Source organism: Eptatretus burgeri, chromosome 4 (genome assembly GCF_056783735.1).
Source record: "Eptatretus burgeri isolate ZD-2024b chromosome 4, Ebu_testis_v1, whole genome shotgun sequence".
Classification (NCBI taxonomy): domain Eukaryota; kingdom Metazoa; phylum Chordata; class Myxini; order Myxiniformes; family Myxinidae; genus Eptatretus; species Eptatretus burgeri.
In genome coordinates this window covers 68,031,612-68,052,570 of record NC_140964.1, presented here as the reverse complement: position 1 = coordinate 68,052,570, position 20,959 = coordinate 68,031,612, and the positions used below count along the sequence as shown (strand labels likewise).

At 44.4% G+C, this 20,959-nt stretch overlaps 1 protein-coding gene and 1 long non-coding RNA gene across 3 annotated transcripts; both read left to right on the top strand.

Annotated features, from left to right (window-relative positions):
- The first annotated feature begins 865 nt into the window (after nucleotides 1-865).
- Nucleotides 866-11,934, top strand: LOC147028284 (uncharacterized). The gene is made up of 3 exons (XR_015057502.1): nucleotides 866-1,180; nucleotides 1,449-1,555; nucleotides 10,198-11,934. It is a non-coding gene; the product is annotated as an uncharacterized LOC147028284 (long non-coding RNA).
- A 2,327-nt stretch (nucleotides 11,935-14,261) lies between these two features.
- On the top strand, nucleotides 14,262-18,095 carry LOC147028283 (sonic hedgehog protein-like). 2 transcript variants are annotated; one of them, XM_085878550.1, is made up of 4 exons: nucleotides 14,262-14,419; nucleotides 14,589-15,101; nucleotides 15,897-16,158; nucleotides 16,824-18,095. In XM_085878550.1, exons 2-4 carry the CDS (start codon nucleotides 14,781-14,783, stop codon nucleotides 17,492-17,494), a joined length of 1,254 nt encoding a protein of 417 aa, XP_085734676.1. In that variant the 5' UTR covers nucleotides 14,262-14,419; nucleotides 14,589-14,780; the 3' UTR covers nucleotides 17,495-18,095. The 2 variants fall into 2 exon arrangements, with proteins under 2 accessions (XP_085734676.1, XP_085734677.1); XM_085878551.1 differs by having other exon boundaries at nucleotides 14,280-14,456.
- The last annotated feature ends 2,864 nt before the right edge of the window (nucleotides 18,096-20,959 follow it).

Genomic DNA, 20,959 nt, shown 5'->3' with positions numbered 1-20,959 from the left:
TTTGTATCAGTTCAGTAGACAAGATGTCTGTCCATTGAGATCTGGGGTTGTACATGTGGATTGCAGGTGAAGGCTGCATGCGAGTCCACAAGATTGGTGGGGGGGGGGGGGGCAGAGGAGGGGTTTACTTTTGAGGGTCCTATTTTTCGACTTCGATTAGCACAGGAATTTGGAACTTGTCCATGGTGCTGGCGATAGCTTCCCGAAAGACACCATAGGGTCTGTCTTTAACTTCCATCAAGTAATTCTGGCAGATGGGATTCCCAGTTTCACAAAATATCAAGGGATAGCACAAACATTGATGAATTACCCTGCCTATGCAACACCAGAATGATAGTTGTAATGCTGGGTCGAGATTCCAAACCAGGCTCGACATTCGACAGCTTCGAGGCGAGTGTGCGTACCTCTAGTCTAGACCATCCTGTTAGCCCCCAGAATATATTTATAATCTAGATATAAAATATATATATATATTGTACATTTTATATGTAGATATTATATATATATATATAATTATTTATTTATTCATTTCCGAATAGCATGTTTCTGCCGGCTTTTCACTACCTGCAAATCTCTCCTCAAATAACAGATATGGATTGCTATGATGCAGGGTGATTCATCCCTCATATGAGGCAGGGTCATCATCTTTATGTTATCATCCTATAATTCTAGAAACTCCACTCTGGAATTCAGAAGTCTTGTTTCATGGATTGAAATTATCAGACAATTCCAGAAAGTACCATCCACAAACAACACTACTTGGGTAGTTATATAACAATGCACATGTTTTATTTTGTTTTCACCTGTTATGGAAAGAGTAAATTAAGTTGAAAGTCGAGAACACAAGAAGACCGCTCTTCCGTCATTATTGTTCTTAAAACTTTCTGGAGAAGGCAAAATACAAGACAAAGGGTTAGTCTATTATGATGTCGGCAAACTGATGAAATTTTTTTAACCCTTCCCTATGTACCAAACACACGCCCTCCCCTTCCCCACACCCTGAAGAATTATTATCTAATTCCAACCTCATTCCTTCTCTCTCACATCCCTCCTACAATACTCTCGCTTTTGGGACAACAGGCTTAACATCCAACCGACGGACAGTGCACTTTGTGATGGAACTCCCTGTCTGTGAAGCACCAATCTGACAGCTTATAGTCTGGTCGTGAATCAAACTCAGGTAAGTACGCCAACTTTGAACCATCCAACTATGTGTGGGAAATGAGCACAAAAATCCTAATGGCAGAGTGTGTTCAATGGGTGTTTGTTCGGTTGATCCAAAACAATTGTCATAGTCGGTGATTAAAATTGAGCACAAAGGTTATACGTGGTTCACTGGGGACATGACCATTTTGATGTATCTGCAAAATTCCCTTCATGGGTATGCGCCCGCTGATTGACAACATTAATAATGCCCCACCTAAGTTTCTCTGAGATCTTACCTTTAGATCACGGTAGCCTCTGTGGCTGGACTTCATTTGCAAGAGTACTTCATGGTGGGGCGTTCCAGGATTTTGATCCAGCCGTGATGGAACGATGTTGATATATGGTCCCAGTGAGTATGTTGTGGGATTTTTGAGTGTAAAGTAAAGGTGGTGTTCTTCGCAGAATAATCCTACTTTCGTTGATGTTGATGATTCAGATCATGGTGCTGGCGAGTACTGTTCAAGTAGTGCTCGTGAGTTGATGCAGACAATTCTGGAGATAGGAAACGCTCACACAAACACAACGCCTGTGAGACACAGGGTGTATGTCAATTTGAGAGGGTGGTGAACCGATTTCAGACAGCAACCATGTCCCTAAGTGGTCCAAAAGGGAAATGAATCACAAACTTTAATCGAAATCTCATCTTATGATTCGAGCAATGGCCAAAAAGGCTGAATTCTGATTCTTATATCAATGTTAAAGAGTCTGGTTTTAAGCTTTTGATGTCAAAATAAACGACCTATGTAAAACCTGAATTGGACTATGGTTCCAACAAACTTGAGTATCGTCAGCATCAGGAATGTTTGTCCTATGTGGTGAAAATCACACATTTCCTGGTGTTGGCTTAGTGGCTCTGGTGGTGGGCTTGGGTCCTCAGTTCGAGCCCTGTTGGCCACTAAATTAACACCAGGTGGAGTTTACTCAGCCTGTTATCCTTCCAAGGTTGGTGAAATGAGTACCAGTGTACTGGTATAGGGGCACAGCATCAGCGGCACAGCTGCGCCCCAACAAAATGATAGCTACCCGGCAGCCAAACTGCCACACGGAAGAAGAAAAAGAAGATCGCACATATTGTGGGTTTCAGAAAAACACTTTCGAATTATGTCAGGTCAAGCCAGATTAAATCTGTGACTTGCTACAGGTACCGTATAAACCTGTACTAACCTGTTTCATGGTCAGGTTGTCGGTGACTAAACCATCTCCCCCACCAGGTTTCCTGATGAGAAGGGTGTATGATATGGACACCCAGCAGGATTAAAAACAAAACCTGTTAAAGGGTGGAGGAACTCCGAGTGAGCCAATGGCCATCCATATCTCGTGCCCAACTGTGCATGCAGACATCCTCCTGCAGTTTGGTTACTTTTTTTTTTTTAGGAGGTTGGTGGCAGGATTTACACTCCGGCCACTGTAAAACCCTTCATTCCACAAAATGTAACACAAAGAAATCTGAAAATCCACTCCGTGGGAGTACCTCCTGTGCAGCTGCTCTCCGCAGAGCAGCTCACCTGATGACGCGATTGGGGCAAAGCCTTCGGGACCTCCAATCTTTGATGACAGGAGGAAAACCATGGAGTAAACCTTCCCGGGTCAGATTGTGGTAGTGTTTGTCGGGGTGGTGGGGTGGTGCTGAGGTGTTGTCGACCAGACGGTGATCTCCTTGGGTTAACCTGAGGTGGTCCCTTCGGGTGCGTGCCTGGAATGTCCTATCCCTAAGAGAGGATGATCACCTGTCTCTGTTATCATCTGAGCTCAAGCATTTGGAGATCGGTATTGCAGAATTCTCTGAGGTTCGGAGACCGGATAGTAGCGGGATCATGGCAAGTGGTTACACTTACTATTGGTCTGGTTCGCTCTGATGGTTACCATGTCCAAGGAGCTGCTCTAGGTGTGTCCAGTAAGCTGGCGCCAATGATAATTGAGGTAACACTGGTCAACGAGCATATTTTGACACTAAGGATTCGTCACTCCTTGGGTGTTGTTTCTCTGGTCTCTAAAAACGCTCCAACTGGGATGAGTGATCTCATCGTGAAGGATTCAATCTATGCCACGCTCAAGTCTGTGGTTGATCAGTGCCCCAGACGGGATACTCTTCTAGTCTTGGAGGATTTCATTGCATCAACTGGAACTGATAGGGATGGTTATGAGACATGTGTTGGTCCCCATGGGTCTGGAACTGTGACCCAGAATAGCACTAAGTTCCTTGACTTTGCAAGAAATTATGGATGTGGGGTGGCTGGTTCATGGTTTCAGCGCCCACAGGCTCATCGCTGGACTTGGTATTCCAACGCTGGTGGTCTGGCAAAGGAGATTGACCATGTGCTCGTTGATGGTCGCTGTTGGATGATCCAGAACTGCAGGGTCTACCGGAGTGCTCAGTTCCTCAATACTGACCACAGGCTTGTTGTAAAACTCTGAAGTTTCAGCTTCAATCCGGGAGAATGGTACCATCCCAGCTTCGGCTGGATGTTGGCAAGCTCAAGGATGAGAGGGCATCTGAGGAGTTTGCAAACAGGCTGAGTGGAGATTTGGGGGGTCTGGGTGCTTTGGGGAATCCTAAAGAGTTGTGGATTGTCTTCAAGACCACCGTCCTTGATGTTGCCGGTGGACGTCTTCGAACGCACCATATGGCAAATAAGAATTTTGTCTCCCAAGGGACACTGGATACCATTGACCAGAGTCGCAGGGCCAGGTTGAATGGCAGAGCTGTGCTGTTCAGGGAGCTGAGGCATAAAATTGTACATGCACTCAGGGTGGACAAGGAGACCGATGTGAGGGGGTAGAGCATCACCTGTGGTCAAGTGATTCCCGTTCTGCTTTCAGGGGAATTTGTGCATTGCATTCCTCCAAGCCCATCCCCTAGTGTACTGCAGTTAGAGCAGAGGGTGGTCGGCTCTTGACAGAGGAGTCTGAACTGAAGGCCCGCTGGGCCGGTTACTTTGAGAGGCAATACCAGGCTGATCCACCAGCTGTCAAATTGGATGTCCATGGTGTTACTATCCCTGTTGCTGACCATCCAATCAACTGTGATCCACCGTCGTTTGTGGAAACATGGGCTGCGGTGAACCGGTTGAAATGGGGCGAAGCTCCGGGGATCTGTGGCATCCATGCTGAACTTCTCAAGGCTGGTGAAATGCTGGATTCGTGTCGTTGAATGCAGTTCTGTGCTCTGCCTGGAACACGGGCATCATCCCAACTGACAGGAAGAGGATCCTTGTTGTCATTCTCTGGAAAGGGAAGGGTGATCGCCAGGACTGCAACAACTACCGAGGGGTGACGCTGCTCTCAGTGCCGGGCAAGGTCTTTGCTCGGGAAATTCTTGATAGGGTTCGCCACCATCTGCTTGAGCACCAGCGTACAGAGCAGTCAGGCTTTACAGCAAAGAGGTCAACGATTGACCGTATCCTTGCTCTTCGTGTCCTCACTGAACGCAGACGAGAGTTTCGGCAGGGGCTGATTGCAGCCCATGTTGATCTCTCGAAAGTGTTTGATTCAGTGAATTGGGATGTCCTCTGGAGAATTCTTGGTCTTCGTGGGATGCAACTAAAACTGATCAATCTGATGTCTAAACTATACCCTCGTACTGAGAGTGCTGTGAAGTGTGGTGGTACCATTTCTGACTTATTTCCAGTTGTTCCTGGACTTCGTCAGGGGTGTGTACTGGCCCCCACACTTTTCAGCACTTGTATGGACTGGATTCTGGGGAGGATGTCGGAGAGATCAAGCTGTGGTGCATCGTTTGGGAATGTCAAGATCTCTAACCTTGATTTCGCAGATGATGCAGTCATCTTTGTGGAGACTCTCGATATCTTTTTTGGTGCCCTCGAGGTGCTGAATGAGGAGTCGGAGCCACTGGGATTCCGGGTTTCCCAGGCTTTCAATGACATATTGGATGCTGCTATCTTGTCTGTACCTGTTTGTGGTGAGGAAGTTGAGGTCACGGAGAGATTCACTTACCTTGGCAGTGATATTCATGTCTCTGCTGGCTGTGAGCCAGAGGTCAATAGACGTCTGGGTAGGGCCTGGGGAGTCATAGATTCACTGGATCATGGGGTGTGGCGCTGCCCGGTACCTGTGCGGGAGGACGGAAGTCCGAATCTTCAGGTCCTTGGTGCTTCCATTCTTGTTCTACGGATGTGAGACTTTGACTCTGACCAAGGATCTTAGACGGCGACTTAATTCCTTTGGTACCAGGTCTCTTCGGAGAATCCTTGGCTCTCGCTGGTCTGACTTTGTGTCCAACTAGCGGTTGCTGAGAGAGACTCAAATGAGATTTGTTACCTGCATAGTCCGTGAGCGTCAGCTGCGGCTGTACGGACATGTGGCTCATTTTCCTGATGCTGATCCTGCTCACCAGATTCTCTCAGCAAGGGAGCCTCGTGAGTGAAGGAGGCGAATAGGCTGGATGTGCCTCGTGGTTGCAGCAGGTTGATCAGCATCTCAAGGAGATGGGGATGGGATCTTTCCCCCATTTGAGCTCTTGTCATCAAATTTTCAGTAAACCTTTATTATGAGAATATGAAGATGATAATGATGAAATTTGGCAAAATGTGAAAGAGCAAAGTCATAGGAACGTGTCAAGCGTGAGATGCCCCGGTTTTTTTTCATCGCTTCCGTGTTTGTTTAGCACCAGCAAATACAACCCATCGCTTCGCTGACAGCCATGTGACGGGGGGGGGGGGGTACAAGGATGGAGAGAGGAAGAAGGGAGAGGGGTTGGAGAGAGGGATGCGGGATGGGAGATAAAGAGGGAGAGGGATGGAAGAGAGAGGAAGGGATTCAGTCTTGGTTACTCCACCCTGGTCTTGCTGCCCCTGCTTTCCAAACAATGGATGGAGGTCCTCAATGCCAGACATGAAGACAGAGGCATCTCCCTCGACATACATGTGCTTTCGATATGGTCTGGCACCCTGCCCTGCTCACCAAACTCTCTTCCCATGGTATCCAAGGCCATCTCCACTCTTGGCTTGCAGACTTCCTCCCCTGTCGCAGCCAACGTGTGGCCCTAAATGGAGTTCTCTCATCCCCTTTTCCTCTCCAGGATGGAGTTCCTCAAGGTAGCGTTCTGGGCCCATTGCTTTTTCTGGTTTTCATCAATGATCTCTTTGACCCTCTGGAAAATCCTCTTTATCTCCTTGCTGATGACTCCACCCTCTGCCATTCTATCTGTCATCCCTCAGATCAGCAAGCAGCAGCTTCTTCTCTCACTGCAGATCTGGATAAAATCACAAACTGGTCCAACACGTGGAACTTGTCTTTCAACCCTGACAAATCTCACACTCTTACTTTGTCTCTCCGAAAGGACCGTTTGGAAATCATCCCCCCCCCCACCCCCAATTTACTTTCTCAACAATCCTCTTGAAGAAGCCATTTCATTCAAACTTTTGGGCCTCACTATCTGCCATGATCTTTCCTGGGAAAGCCACATCTCCAAGCTGGCCTCCAAAGCCAGTCGCTGATTGGGCATCCTCCGTCGTGCAAAGTCCTTCCTTAGCACACCTGAGCCAGTGCTCCCGCCTCTCATCTTTCTCGGCTTCACGCTGTGGAAACCAAGGCATTTAGGAGCATTGATATCTCCCGTGATGAGGCTGAGTCTTTGGGTTTCTCACCCTCTCACCGCAGGCAGGTCGGTGGTCTTTCTGTTTTCTCCCATCTCCTCTCTAGCCTCGCCCCCCCCTCCGTCTGGTGTCTATCCCACCCATATTTCCGCAGGGCATTCAAGGTCCACCAGCAACCCCTTCTGGTAAACCTGCCACCTTCAAGAATCACTGCTCACCTTCTATCGTTCATTCCTCTTTTTTCCCACCTTTGGAACAAACTCACACATTCTTCAATCCCATTCTTCCCTCCAGGTTTTTAAAACAGCTGTTCGCCACCATTTCTTATCTTCCCCCATCCAAAACCACGATCTTTTATACCCCTGTTAATGCACCCCAAACCCACCTCCTTCAAATTCGCTGCCTTCCTTCCTGAAAGTCCCTGTCGTGTCCATCTTGTTTACCCCATGTACTCTGCCCATCCCTCTCTCTTCCACATATCTCCTTATGTCTGTTCCCCACTTTTCTGCTTACCGCTCCCATCCCTTCTGTCTCCTGCTCTGCTTGTTGTACATTCTGTGTGTGAGCTCTTGTACGAGACTTGACAATGACTATTAAAAAGGGGGGTGGGAGAGAGGGTAGGGGAGTGGGAGATATAAAGGGAGGTGAGTGGAGGATATATAGTGAGAGAGAGGGAGCAGGATGGGAGAGGGAGGAGGAGGGGTAAAGGGGGGAGGGGAGAGCAAGGATGGGGAGAAGGGGGGATTTCAGCAGATGTGACGTCGAGTTTGACATCCTTCTAAGAGACAACACACACATTGTTGAATCACCCTGCCTGTGAAACACCAGGATGATAGTTTAGAGCTGCAATGATGTGGCAATTCATTGCTTTGCAACAACTGAAAACATTTTTTTACTTCTTGTAATCATCAAATTTATTTTGCCTTCCTAACTCTGCAGATATCCCCATGGAGAACTGTGCCGCAGTATTGCCATGGTAGGTTGAGGAGATCGAAGTATAAAGAATGCTCTAACCAAACACTCCAACAAAATGGTTGAAGAAATGTTTAAAAACAAAAAGTTTAATTTTTTTTTTTTACGTGTATCTATCTTTGTCGAAGTGATGGGTCATATAATAAAAGAAGATCATATGAAAAGGGGAAACATCAAAATAAAATTGCACATTTTCAGCAAGCAATCACCACTGCCTGAGGGACCATATGCATGACAATGTGAGGCCAAACGTCGGCAAGTAGGGCTGGAAGTTTGTTCAAGTTGATCTATATATTCAGTGGCTGTGCGAATACTTTTTCCATACATGGCCCTGGCTTGGAAACGAACAAGCAAGCTCGCTAAGCGGCTAAAGCACTCAAGCAAGCCCTCCAACGAAACAGTTGATAAGGAATGGCTGGCTTGGCAAGCGATTAGCGATCGCCGATTGGTCATGTAACCACCGTGCACCCACATACGCCTGGAATGTCAAGCAATGACCGAATTGGACATAAGAACACTTTTCTTAGTCGTTGGAACCACTGATAAGTTCAATTCCAGAGCTTACATTTTGAAATTTGGTTCAGATTAGGAGATTCTAGAAGTTACGGCATGTGTAGAAATGAAATAAAGCCACGAATGCTGGTTATTAGCATTGCAATGTTTGCAGTGATTCATAGGTATGATGATGAAGCATTCAATATGAGTGAGAAAAGTGTTTTAAAAAAAAAACTTTATCATTAAGAAACAATTGTGGCCTGTTCCAAGTCAAGTCATTGTTCAGGAGGCTAAAAAAAATGGCAAATTAATACCCCAGCGAGGTGACCGAGGATGAGCCTTGATAAAAGATAGTTAAAGGCCGTTAATTATTATCTTCAAAAGGGTTGTTTAAATTAAACCAAACATCCATTTTTCATTCATGCACTCCCTTGGAGTTCCTTGAGTCTACATGCAAAATTTCAGGCTGCAAGGTTTCATGGTTTTGAAGTTATGGCAGAGACTCACTGAGATTGTGAATAAATGCTTGCTGTCAAGAACAACGACCCATTTTACACTATAATAGCTCTTGGGGCTTAAAACGCTTCAGAACTAGATTTAGAGCTGGTACTGACTGATGCACAAGGGATGTATAGTTTTTGTGATGTATATCTTACACACACACACACACACACACACACACACACACACACACACACACACACACACACACACACACACACACACTGAGAGTTATTAGTATAGATTATAGATTGAGCTTCAGTGTGTTTGTCCAGGCCATAATATTTTCACCAATTGAGCTTTTGTTATCAAACTTTCAACAAACCTTTATTATGAGAATATGAAGAAAATAATGATGAAATTGGGTCAAAATGTGAAAGGGCAAAGTTATCGTAATTATAAATAATCCTTATTAGCCCCGCTGCAGCGCGTCAAGCACGAGATGACCTGTTTTGTGGTTTTTATTATCGCTTAAAGTGTTTATTTATTTACCATTGAGCTTCAGTGTGTCTGTCCAGGCAATAATTTTTTTTTTTTTTTTACCAATTGAGCCTTTGTCATCAAATCTTCAAGAAACCTTTATTATGAGAATATGGAGAACAACCAATTAATGAAACGTTCACATTTTTTAAACTGTCATTTTTGTCAAGCTGTTAGTATAATTCAATTTGAGTATAAAGCGGATCGAGATGGGCTTTGCATTTTGAGATGCTTTCTAGTTTTTCTTGCATTCCATGGAAATTTTGAACATTCATCTGCAACACCACATTTCAAGACTGCTAATTTCCTTCCTTCATTTTTCACTGTCCACAACTCATATCCATACATATAACAAATATATATATATATATATATATATATATATATATATATTTAAATATATCTATATTTAAAACGACACTTGCAGCCCACACGACTGCCACTCCCACCCCCACCCTCCCAAACTTGATCAATAATAAATATCAACATTTTAAAATGTTTTCGTTTTCTTTTTTTTCTTTTGTTTTTTCTTTTGACCCCACGTTTTCTTTTGAGAAGAGAAGGCAAGCTATCGCTGACACCCTGGCCAAATTCCTACCCTAATCTACAGAGGGTATTACATCAGTGGCACAGCCCTGCCCTCAGCCAGTGATGCTATCCTGCAGTCTTGTGCTGCAAGAAGAAAAGATGATAAGGAAGGTACACTACACATGAGGAAACACCACTAACACAGCATTAACAGTGCCAACCAATCCTGTTCGTTAAGTTTCAGGTTGGAGTCGATATCATAATGTTCTAAAGCTGCTTTTAATCATAAAAATACGTGGTTGGTCTGTAAAGCTGTTTTCATCGGACCCAATAGTTCATAAAGCTATAGAACTCAGGTATGAATCCGACATACCAACCTTATTTTTGGAATGTCTTTGTAATTCACATTCAAGTACACTGACGTCGACTATAATGCCTGTTCCATGTCCATGTGATTTAGATACCATCTCATCGCTGAGCCTCACATTATAGCATCTGTAAAAGGACCACGGACGCTGTCTCCATCACTCACCTTTGGTCGGATCCTCGCACCCAGTGTCGGTTCACCGTACCTGTAAGGTGATTGAAGCAGATGGGGAACCGTGCTGGCAGCCATGCAACGGATGACAATTGGCCAAGAGAACCAACAATACATGCCACACCCTGTCGTCGATCTTAGACCAGTTAACCGCTTGGGCTAATTACCCCCCATGAGTGCTCTCTCTTGACTAAACCCGAACAGTGATTTATAGCACATGGGGTTTAATCAAGCAAGCAAAGCAGAAAATGGTGGGAGATACCAGCAATGGTGATCATACAATAAATGGCAGGAAAAACGAGGACAGGCAATACAACAATTATATACAAAATAATATTACAGCCATGTGTACATTTCCCAATTATCCCCTACACCACACACCCACCTCAGATCTTAATCAGTGACTTAACAATCTGACTTATTTGGTGCTCAGAGATACGTACAGAGAAGTTAGAGATTGGGAAGGAGTGAAGAAGAAGTGTTGAAAAAAATTGTGGGGGTCGTTTGCGTGCCCTGACACACCTAACCACAACCTGCCTGTATTGCTGCCACCCAATGATTTGGCCTGATGGTCCTTATATAGTTCCCATCAGGCTCCCTCCCGGATTACTCTGTCCGCTCCGTCTGTGCTCCCGATCTCCTGGGACACCAAATGGTAACTGGCTGGCACGATGAATTGCACAGCCTTGCTGGGAACGCTCCCAGTGAGGTGGACAGCTCCGACGTGGCTGGGTGGCGAGGTGAGCAACCGGGTTGAGGCGAAGGTGTGCACGGATTGGTGCGAAGACGTGTGTGTTGTGAGGGGAAGAGAAAGAAAGCCATGAGAAGGAACGAAGAGTGCGGAGAAAGTGAGTGAACTGGAGAAAGAAAATAAAGAAAGACAAAAAAGAAAGCCATAGAATGACCAAATAATTAATCACCAGACTGATCAAGGATCCAATAATAAGGAGTCCTAATAGGGGCTTCTTTGTTTTTCCCATTCCCTCCTCGGACTCCTTCCTTGTGGCTCGAGGACTCTCATTTGTGCAGAAGCCATGAGGATGGACTGACCCTCGTCGCCGGTGATTGGTCGGGTCCCGTACCTCCGCTTGGCGACAGAGCCCGATTGGTGGGACAGGATCTTTGCGGGAAGGAGGAGAGGGAGCTGAGGTGACGTCGTTGGAGTGGTTGGAGAGGCCGTTTGCTTGATTCCCCTTGGGTGTGACATGGTTGAGTCCACGATGTACACGATGGGAGCTAACTCCTATTCATATTAAAACGCTTATCAATCCATATCAATACAATATATCTTAATTGCTAAGCAGGACGGTGAGGCATAACGAGTTCTAATCTATGTGGATGAGCTTTGTCCTCCTCGGGGCTCACAACCGAGACAGTATGTGTATGTGTGTGTACATACATATACATATATATGCCTGGTGTTGGCTTAATGGTTCAGGTGGTGGGCTTGGGATCCAAGGATCCTGAGTTCAAATCCCATTCGGCTGTTGAATTAATAGCAGGTGGGGTTGACTCTGCCTGTCATCCTTCCAAGGTCGGCAAAATGAGTGCCAGCATGTATCGGAGCGACTGTGTCGGAGCGACGACCCATCCAGGATTGTTCTCAATAACCAAGGAGACTGTTAAGGCAGCACCACCGCTCTGCACAAAGTATGGTCCCGATGGATGGATACATACATGTATATATGTATATATATATATATATATATATATATATATATATATATATATATATATATATATATATATATATATATATATATATATATAATGTGTGTAGATGATGTAAAGGCTGTGGATGTTCAGGAATAACGAGGAAGCACACATCGCATTCCTTGGACGTCGTGGAGCTGTGTACTGTATTTGCTTTATCCCCAAAGTCAATGTTTACTCGGCTGCAAGTGAAGCTCTTCATCGAAATGCGTTTGTCTGATATCGACACTGCTCGGCATTTTCCTCCCAAGGCACAGAGAGAGAAAGTTCGCTTGGTGTGGAATGGAAACTCAAACGAAATGCCAACACCATCATTACTGGATATCACCTTCGGTGCAAGTTTCATGGGAATCACGAGTTTTCAGTCCTATCTTTCACACTGTTCATGAAGTTCGGTTCAACATGTTATCCGTTATTTAGGTGTTGAAGGTATACATTTATAGGCTTTTTTTTTTCATCTCAAAGGTGATGCTTGTTGAGGTTCAGTGACGTCATAGAGGTTTTATGTGCTTTGTTTTTTTTTTGCTCATTATTTCGAGACTTTATGAATCATTCATTCTTCACTGCTGTCTCTCGTCTTCCCTCATGAAAACGTTCCTCCTCAATCCTCATGTCTGCCCGTGCTCTCGTCTCTCCAGTTAAAGCTTCATAATCAGCTTCTGTAAATTGGCATTGCGGTGTGTTTGACCATTATTTAATATACTGTACTGTACTGTATCGATCAATAAATATTCATTCACCCACAACAAACACTACAAGGCGTATGTACTGATTAACTCCAGCAGCGGTGGCCTTGAACACCTGAGCGAAGCACCTGAGGACACCAGACCAAATCATTGGGTTGGTGAATGTGAAAGACACGTGTTCTTGCTATTTTAAATGGATGTCATACCTCGTGCGTTCCCATTGCCCGGAGGACAGTGTCCTCCTCCATCGGTTCACACCAAGGTATTTCCCGCCGGATTGCGGTGCACTGGCTGCTGCAACGCAACATGCATCGCGTGACAGAGTGAGAGTGGGCGGGGCGTGAATGGGCGTGCTCGTCGGGGCGGAGCACCGTCTTTGGGGCGGAGCGTTGTAGCAAAGCGCGACACGAAGTAACAAGGACGGAATCCACGGCTATTCGAACGGGTACACAACGTTGGAGAAGAAGAAAAAAGTTTTGATTTCTGCAAAGGAGTCGGGCTCATTAAAAAATTAATAATAAAAACTGTTTCGGAACTCCGCACAAACACACGTGCGCAACATTTGCATTAAATCGAAAACATTTACAGCACATTAGTAATGGTCATTTTTTTTTTTAAATTGAAATCCATCAAGAAGTGGAGAAAGTGGTGTCAGCATGGTCATGTGACCTTTTCATCACCCCTCACAAAAGTAGGTGTTTCATGTATTTGTATATATGTATGTATATATGTATGTATATGTTTGTATATATGTATATAATAGATGTATATGTATGTATATATATATATATATATATATATATATATATATATATATATATATATATACATATACATATATACATATATGTATGTATGTCTACGTATGTATGTATATGCATGTATGTGTATGTATAGGTATGTATCTATGTATAGGTATGTTTGTATATATGAATGTATATATGAATGTATATGTATGTATGTATGTATATGTATGTATATATGTGTATGCATGTATGTATAGGTATGTTTGTATATATGTGTGTATATATGAATGTATGTATGTATGTCTATGTATGTATGTATATGCATGTATGTGTATGTATAGGTATATTTGTATATATGTATGTATATATGAATGTATATGTAAGTATATATGTATGTATGTATGTATGTATGTATGTATATATGTATATAATAGATGTATATGTATGTATGTATGTATGTATGTATAGGTATATTTGTATATATGAATGTATATGTAAGCATATATGTATCTATGTATATGTATATATGTATGTATATGTTTGTATATATGTATATAATAGATGTATATGTATGTATATATGTATCTATGTATAGGTATGTTTGTATATATGTATGTGTATATGTATATGTATATATGTATATGTATATATATATGTATATATATGTATATATATGTATATATATGTATATATATATATGTATATATATATATATATATATATATATATATATATAAACGACCGGTTTTAATTTAAATCGGCTGTAAAAGTCCCCGCCCACCATCAACACAAGCCACGCCTACACTTGATATCAAAAGTGTTGTGGAACCATTAAATTGCTCATTAATTGAGGCTGCGGCTCGTGTCGGCACGTTTCGCGTAAAAGGGACAAGCGGACACACACACACACACACACACACATACAAATAGACACGCGATCTCCAGAAGATGTGGGTGTGAGCCGCTCGAGCGGTTAATGACGGGAGGCGACGGCGGCAGGTGAGGAATTCGGTGACGTGAAGCTTGTTTGCCGATGGTGGGTCTGGGCTGTGACGTTGCGGTTACACACGTAGCTCCCTCTCGCCAGCACTAATTCCCCGCACGCCCACGGGGTCCAGCGCACGCGACATGGCGCACTGAACGATTAACTTGTCCATTCACCCCGCAGATGGTCTTTGCTTGAACAAACCGAGGTATAGATCGTTGGAGGCTGCGAAGTCTTCCGATATACCTGCGATTACCTTGAGCAGGTGCTGTCTGCTGACGTCGTGGGTGGTTGAGCACCTATATCGACGTGGTGTACGTAGATCGTGGTTGTGGTTGTGGTTGTGTGTGTAGTTGAAGGGTGGGCGGGGAGGGCATGGCCCTCATGCTGGGCAGCTTACGAGCTGTGCTGCTCTGCGCGCTCCTTCTGCCCAGTCTGCTCCTCTGGGTCCCAGGACTTGGCTGTGGTCCCGGACGCGGCTTTGGGACGCGAAGGCGTGCCCCACGGAAGCTCACTCCTTGTGCCTACAAGCAATTCGTTCCGAACGTCGCCGAGAAGACCCTGGGAGCTAGCGGAAGATCGGAGGGCAAGATAAGCAGAAGTTCCCCTCGATTCAAGGACTTGACACCCAATTACAACCCGGACATCATTTTCAAGGATGAGGAGAACACTGGAGCTGATCGCCTTCTCACCCAGGTGAAGCTCGTGGACCATGGTCTTGTTGCGCAAATTAATCTTTCGCATGATGTCGATGATCATGGGAGGGGAAGTATCTCCAGATTTCCAAGTTTGCGAAAATGAATTTTGAATCTGAACGCGACTGTTTAAAATGATGGGCAGGTGTGTTTCCACTGTGTTGCGATTGATCAGGAATATCTGCTTTACATTGATCGGTTCTTTTCGGTTTTGGATATGATTTATGTCGGGGGAGGGGGTCTTCTTGGGGGATGACTGTGCACATTTCGGGATAAATATAAACCGAAAGATTCTCCCTTAAGGTATGGTGTTTATAGGGTGTTTCATGGTGCGTGTAAAACAGGTCTGCACCTGAATGCTGATCTTTTTTAAAAAAATTATTTTAACTTTTTTTTTTTTTAATTAAAAAAATAAAAATTGTTTGCACAGAAATACCATCTAATCTTGTTTCATCAGAAAAAGGATTATTGGTGCCTGTTTTGCAGTGATGTCCGGATGTTGTCCCGAAATGTCCGCTGTTTTCCTCTTTCCCTTTGCTATTCTTTCTCGGTTATATCCCAAGCAACATGGACTTTGCCCAGCTTTTTATAACTCGGGGACCTTTTATATGATCGCTTCTAACCCGAACACCCCCCTCTGTGAGCTTTTTTTGCAATGTCTGGAAAATTGCTCCTTATGACTTTGCTATGAATTTTCAAACGAGTTGAGTTTGAGCATGTCCATGGTGGTAACTGTGGTGTTTTCTCTCGACTCACCTCCCCTTCTGGATTTTTGGCCGTCCACAAACCCACCCAGCGCTGCAAGGACCGACTGAATGCGCTCGCCATCTCTGTGATGAACCAGTGGCCCGGAGTCAAACTCCGGGTCACCGAGGGTTGGGATGAGGACGGAAATCACTCTGACGAGTCTCTGCATTATGAGGGTCGTGCTGTGGACGTGACGACCTCGGACCGTGACCGCAGGAAGTATGGCATGCTGGCGCGACTCGCCGTCGAGGCCGGTTTCGACTGGGTCTATTATGAGTCCAAGGCGCACGTCCATTGCTCAGTCAAAGCTGGTGAGAACGTGCAGGTCTTGTTTTAACATTGAATTTGAAATGGCCTTTTAATTTGCAGTCATGTCTGTCTGGTGTTTCACACAGGGTAGGGGGGGGGCAGTGTTTAAATGCAAGTAAAGATTGTTTTAATTTATTTTTTACTAATTGTGGATTTATAAATGATAGACCTTGAACTCTTATAATTTGTATATTTAAAGGTTTAAAACTGTGTTCTGTGCTTTTTTGTTTGTTTGTTTTTTTGCGTATTGTTTGTACAACCTTTGTGAACACCCTTTGTATGTAACAACACTGATTTGATAGCAGCCACGGGCTGCACTCGATAGGGACCAATTTTGATATATCATTTGAGCTCTTTATAATAGCAACAAACACTTGAAAATGAGCTTGTGTTTTATGTTGTGTTTTATTTTTTTTTTTTAAATAAACTTCACATCGTGTTCAGTTCATTCGCGTTAACGTTTTCATCACTTGATATCGTTAAATTCCATTCGCATGAGTACCAGATTTAAGGTTTGAGTAAGCGGTTCTTTCATTGGAATCGTAATCTTCCTTTCACCTCTATTGCAGTTATATCAAGATGTTTAATCAGGCTCTATTACATATGTATAAAACGATTTTTTTTCTTTTTTTTAAAAATCTGCACCACCCCTAAAATGTTGCTTCAGATAACTCTATGGCCGCAAAGACCGGTGGCTGTTTCCCAGGAAACGCTTTGGTACAACTGGAGGGCGGTGGCCAGAAAGCGCTGCAGGACCTTATAATTGGTGAGCGTATCCTCACGTTCGACTCCGATGGCCATCTTATTTATAGCCCTCTGATCCTGTTCCTTGACCTCCAAAGAAAAACAAATCTGTGGTACTACTCCATCCTTGCGGGAGAACCACGACGGGAACTCGAGGCCACGGGTTCACATCTCGTCCACGTGTCTCTGGACCCTACGCGCCGCCTCGAGCCCACCTTCGCCAGCCACGTGCGGGAGGGACACTACGTGAGGGTATTGAATGGAAACAACGGAACGTCGTCCCTCGCAAGGGTCCACGGTGTCAGTCGGGTGGAAGGAAACGGAGCGTTCGCACCACTCCTCTCCGAAGGCACCATCGTGGTGAATGGCATATTTGCGTCATGCTATGCTGTTCTTGCAGATGAGACCATTGCGCATTGGGCTTTCGCACCTTTTCGTCTGATCCGTCACCTTTCAAGTCTTGTGCCGATCCGGCTACATGGCAACGCAACAGAACAACCTCTGGGAGTCCACTGGTACCCACATCTCCTCCACAGATTTGCCACGCTTGTCCTCAATGAGCAATGGATGTATCCCTTGGGGATGCAAGACTGAAAGGGGGGTGGGGGTGATGGTATGAAGTGCCTCCTGCGTGTTTAGATTTTTTTTTTCTTAAATGCTCTGCATAGAGCTTGTAGAATCAATATTTATTTTCTATGATGCACAGTTTGACTTGAGCGGGCCTTTGCTGGCTGTTTGTCCATGTTTGCTCTGTGGACACTATAATAGGGCATATTTAATATTTACGATCTGAAATGTAATTGTCTTTTTTATCTGACAAATGTCTCAAACTAATTTGGCCAAACTATTTTGTGTACCAATCTGTGGGGTGAGACTAATAAGGATCACTTGTGTGTATTATTTGATAGATAAAACTGCATGCAAATGTTTTTCTTGATGCATTGCATATTTCTGTTTAATATAGATCACACGATTGAAATTGTGCAGGAAATCTTCTTTTTTTTTTTTTTTTTTTCCTCCTTCCTCTTTCCCAACTCACCCCCTCCCCTATGAATATGGTTAAATCGGTGGGGGGGGGAGTCCAGTACAATATAAATAAATGCGTTCGCTCATCCTTTGACTTGCTAAAAGTCCCCTCTTAATGCACCAAGGCTTTGAGCCTCTTTCCATTTCCAGGATTAAAATGTCAATCAGTGACTACTACCTTTTTTGGGGGGGGAGGGCTCTTCATTCTCAAGGTTGATGGTGCACTGGCTTTTTTTTTTTTATGAACATTGGCTGTTTCCCTGCCCCTCCCTCCCTCAAACGCACTCGAATTTGTGCACTTTCATATATGATTTCAGTGTAACTGTTAAAGTGCTCTTGCACTCAAACTTCTTATTTCAATATATATATTTTTTGTGGAAGTGTTTGGAATTTGAAAGTATGAGGCAATCAAAATGCATTGCTGGTTTTGGATAGGAATGCATTCGATTTTTCAGTACCAAGGACAGTACTTGCACAGCACAATGGAGGAGCTAATAAATACCGTGTCAAAAGGGACATCATATACCCACGACTTTAACATCCCCAATTATTCCCACCATGTAGTATTGGCTCAAGTCTTTCAGGAACCACCTGGCCTGCTCTGATGTTTGAAGGTGATTTTGGAAAGAATTTGTGACTGAGCATTCAATCCATGTGAATGCCACCGGCACATTTAAGGTGTCTTCCGTTGCTGCAGCAGATTGGAAACTCAGCTTTATGTCATTCTGAGGCAGGGGGTACTTACTGATGCACCATTCCTCAGATGGGTGTGAAGGCACAACCGTTAGGATTCCACAGGTACCTGTGAAAGTGCAGAAGATTAAAATAAATAAAATAATCAACACAGGCCTCTGATGTACAAATGCAACAGTTTTATATTGTTGGGTTTAAACCAAAAGTAGATCTTACCATCCATCCACGTACACAATAGTCAAACCGAAATGTCACCACTTGAAGGTAAGTGTGCTACATCTGCAGCATCCTGTCGGAATGAACATTGAACATTAAACACCCAAACACTGAGATCAGACCCCATTACTGTCGTGGGTAATAGGAAGCAAGTGCCACACCAGCTATTGCTGCAGACATGCTGACCAACAGGAACTGCCTGACACACATTAACCTGTTGATACACAAGAGTTTTGGGAGGTAGCCAGGAACAATTTAAATTTTAAAAGGCTCTTCCAGCAAAACCGTTGCATCGACTCCACTAATTGGGCATGGACAAAGTAGAGCGACAGCCCCCTTGTGGATGTTCCTTCTTCGGAGTGGATTGGTCTATAAAATTGATAATTTAATTATCTTCCTGGTATTGATTGCAAGTGTCATGCAATCTTATGGAGATGTAGGGGCCTGTGGCTCTGCTAAGCTCATGCGTAATAGGTGGAGCCAATGCAACTTTTTAACCAGAAGAAACTTGAAAAAAAAATTTTTATACATCTACATTATAAAATTGAATTTGTATATATACACACAGTACTCTATTTCTTTATTTGTTTTCAAATATGGAGCTTCGCAGCGAAGTGGAAGTGATTTTTTTTTTTTCGAGCACCATATATAAGCAGCAAGGTTGCGTGATGAAGATTGGTGGCAGGATGGTTGAGAGTGATGCACACTTGCCTCTAAGTTGTCTTGCCTGGTTTTGAACCTCGGCCCAGCTATAAACTGTCATCTTGGCCTTTCAAAGGCAGGGTGGGCTCCATTATGAAACTGGGTGTCCCATCTGGTGAAATTAGTTGGAGGACATTAAATATCCCACGGTGTCCTTCGCGCAGAGTAAGCTAGCTCTCGCCGGAATCTTGGCCAATTTCAAAATTCCTGCTTTAACTTTAGTCAAATGCTCTTGCTCACCCTCTCTCTGTTCTATTCACCCTCTCATTTGCTCAAGGTCATCTGCCATCTGCCTGGAAATCAGCAAACATTACTGCTCTGCATAAAAAAAGATGCAAAAACAGATCCCTGCAACTACAGACCAATCAGCCTTCTCCCAATCATCAGCAAGTTGATGGAATCTATCATCGATTCAGACAAATCTTTCCTCTTCTCCAATGCCTTGATTTCCGATCATCAATTTGGTTTCCCACAAGGTCACTCTACCCTGGATATACTGCTTCTGCTCTCCCAACAATGGATGGAGGTCCTCAATGCCGGGCATGAAATCGGAGCCGTATCGATAGACAAATCACGTGCTTTCGATATGGTCTGGCACCCTGCCCTGCTCACCAAACTCTCTTCCCATGGTATCCAAGGCCATCTCCACTCATGGCTCGCAGACTTCCTCTCCTGACACAGCCACCGTGTGGCTCTAAATGGAGTTCTCTCATTCCCTCTCCCTGTCCAGGCTGGAGTTCCTCAAGGCAGTGTTCTGGGCCCTGTTCTTTTTCTGGTTTTCATCAATGATCTCTCTGACTCTCTGAGTAATCCTTATTTCTTTGCTGATGAATGCACCCTCTGTCATCCCTCAGACCGGCAAGCCGCAGCTTTTTCGCTCTCTGCAGACCTGGATAAAATCACCACCTGGTCCAACATGTGAAACATGTCTTTCAATCCTGACAAATCTCACACTCTCACGATGTCTCTCTGAAAGGACAGTTTAGAAAGCCCCCCCCCCCCCATCTACTTTCTCAACAATCCTCTGGAAGAAGTCCTTTCATTCAAGCTAATGTGTCTCACGATCTGCCATTACCTTTCCTGGTAAAGCAACATCTCTAACCTGGCCTCCAAAGCCAGTCGCCGACTGGGAATTCTCCATCATGCAAAATCCTTCTTCGGCCCACCTGAGCTCCTGACCACACACAAAGTTTTTGCCCACAGTCTGATGGAGTACTGCTCTCCCCTCTAGGCTGATGCTCCTGCCTCTCACCTTTCTTGGCTTCATGCTGTGGAAAGCAAAGCACTTGGAACAATTGATATCTCCCGTGATGAAGCTGGGTCTACCGGCTTCTCACTCTCTCTCACCGCAGGCAGGTGAGAGGTCTTTCTGTCTTCTACCGTCTCCTCTCCGGTCTCGCCCCCCCCCCGCTATGTCTGCGA

Bases quoted from the DNA above. Each gene is read 5' to 3' on its own strand.
- LOC147028283 (XM_085878550.1), top strand. From the start codon at position 14,781: ATGGCCCTCATGCTGGGCAGCTTACGAGCTGTGCTGCTCTGCGCGCTC. The intron at 15,102-15,896 runs GTGAAGCTCGTG...AAACCCACCCAG, and splicing joins CTGATCGCCTTCTCACCCAG to CGCTGCAAGGACCGACTGAA. The intron at 16,159-16,823 runs GTGAGAACGTGC...ATGTTGCTTCAG, and splicing joins CCATTGCTCAGTCAAAGCTG to ATAACTCTATGGCCGCAAAG.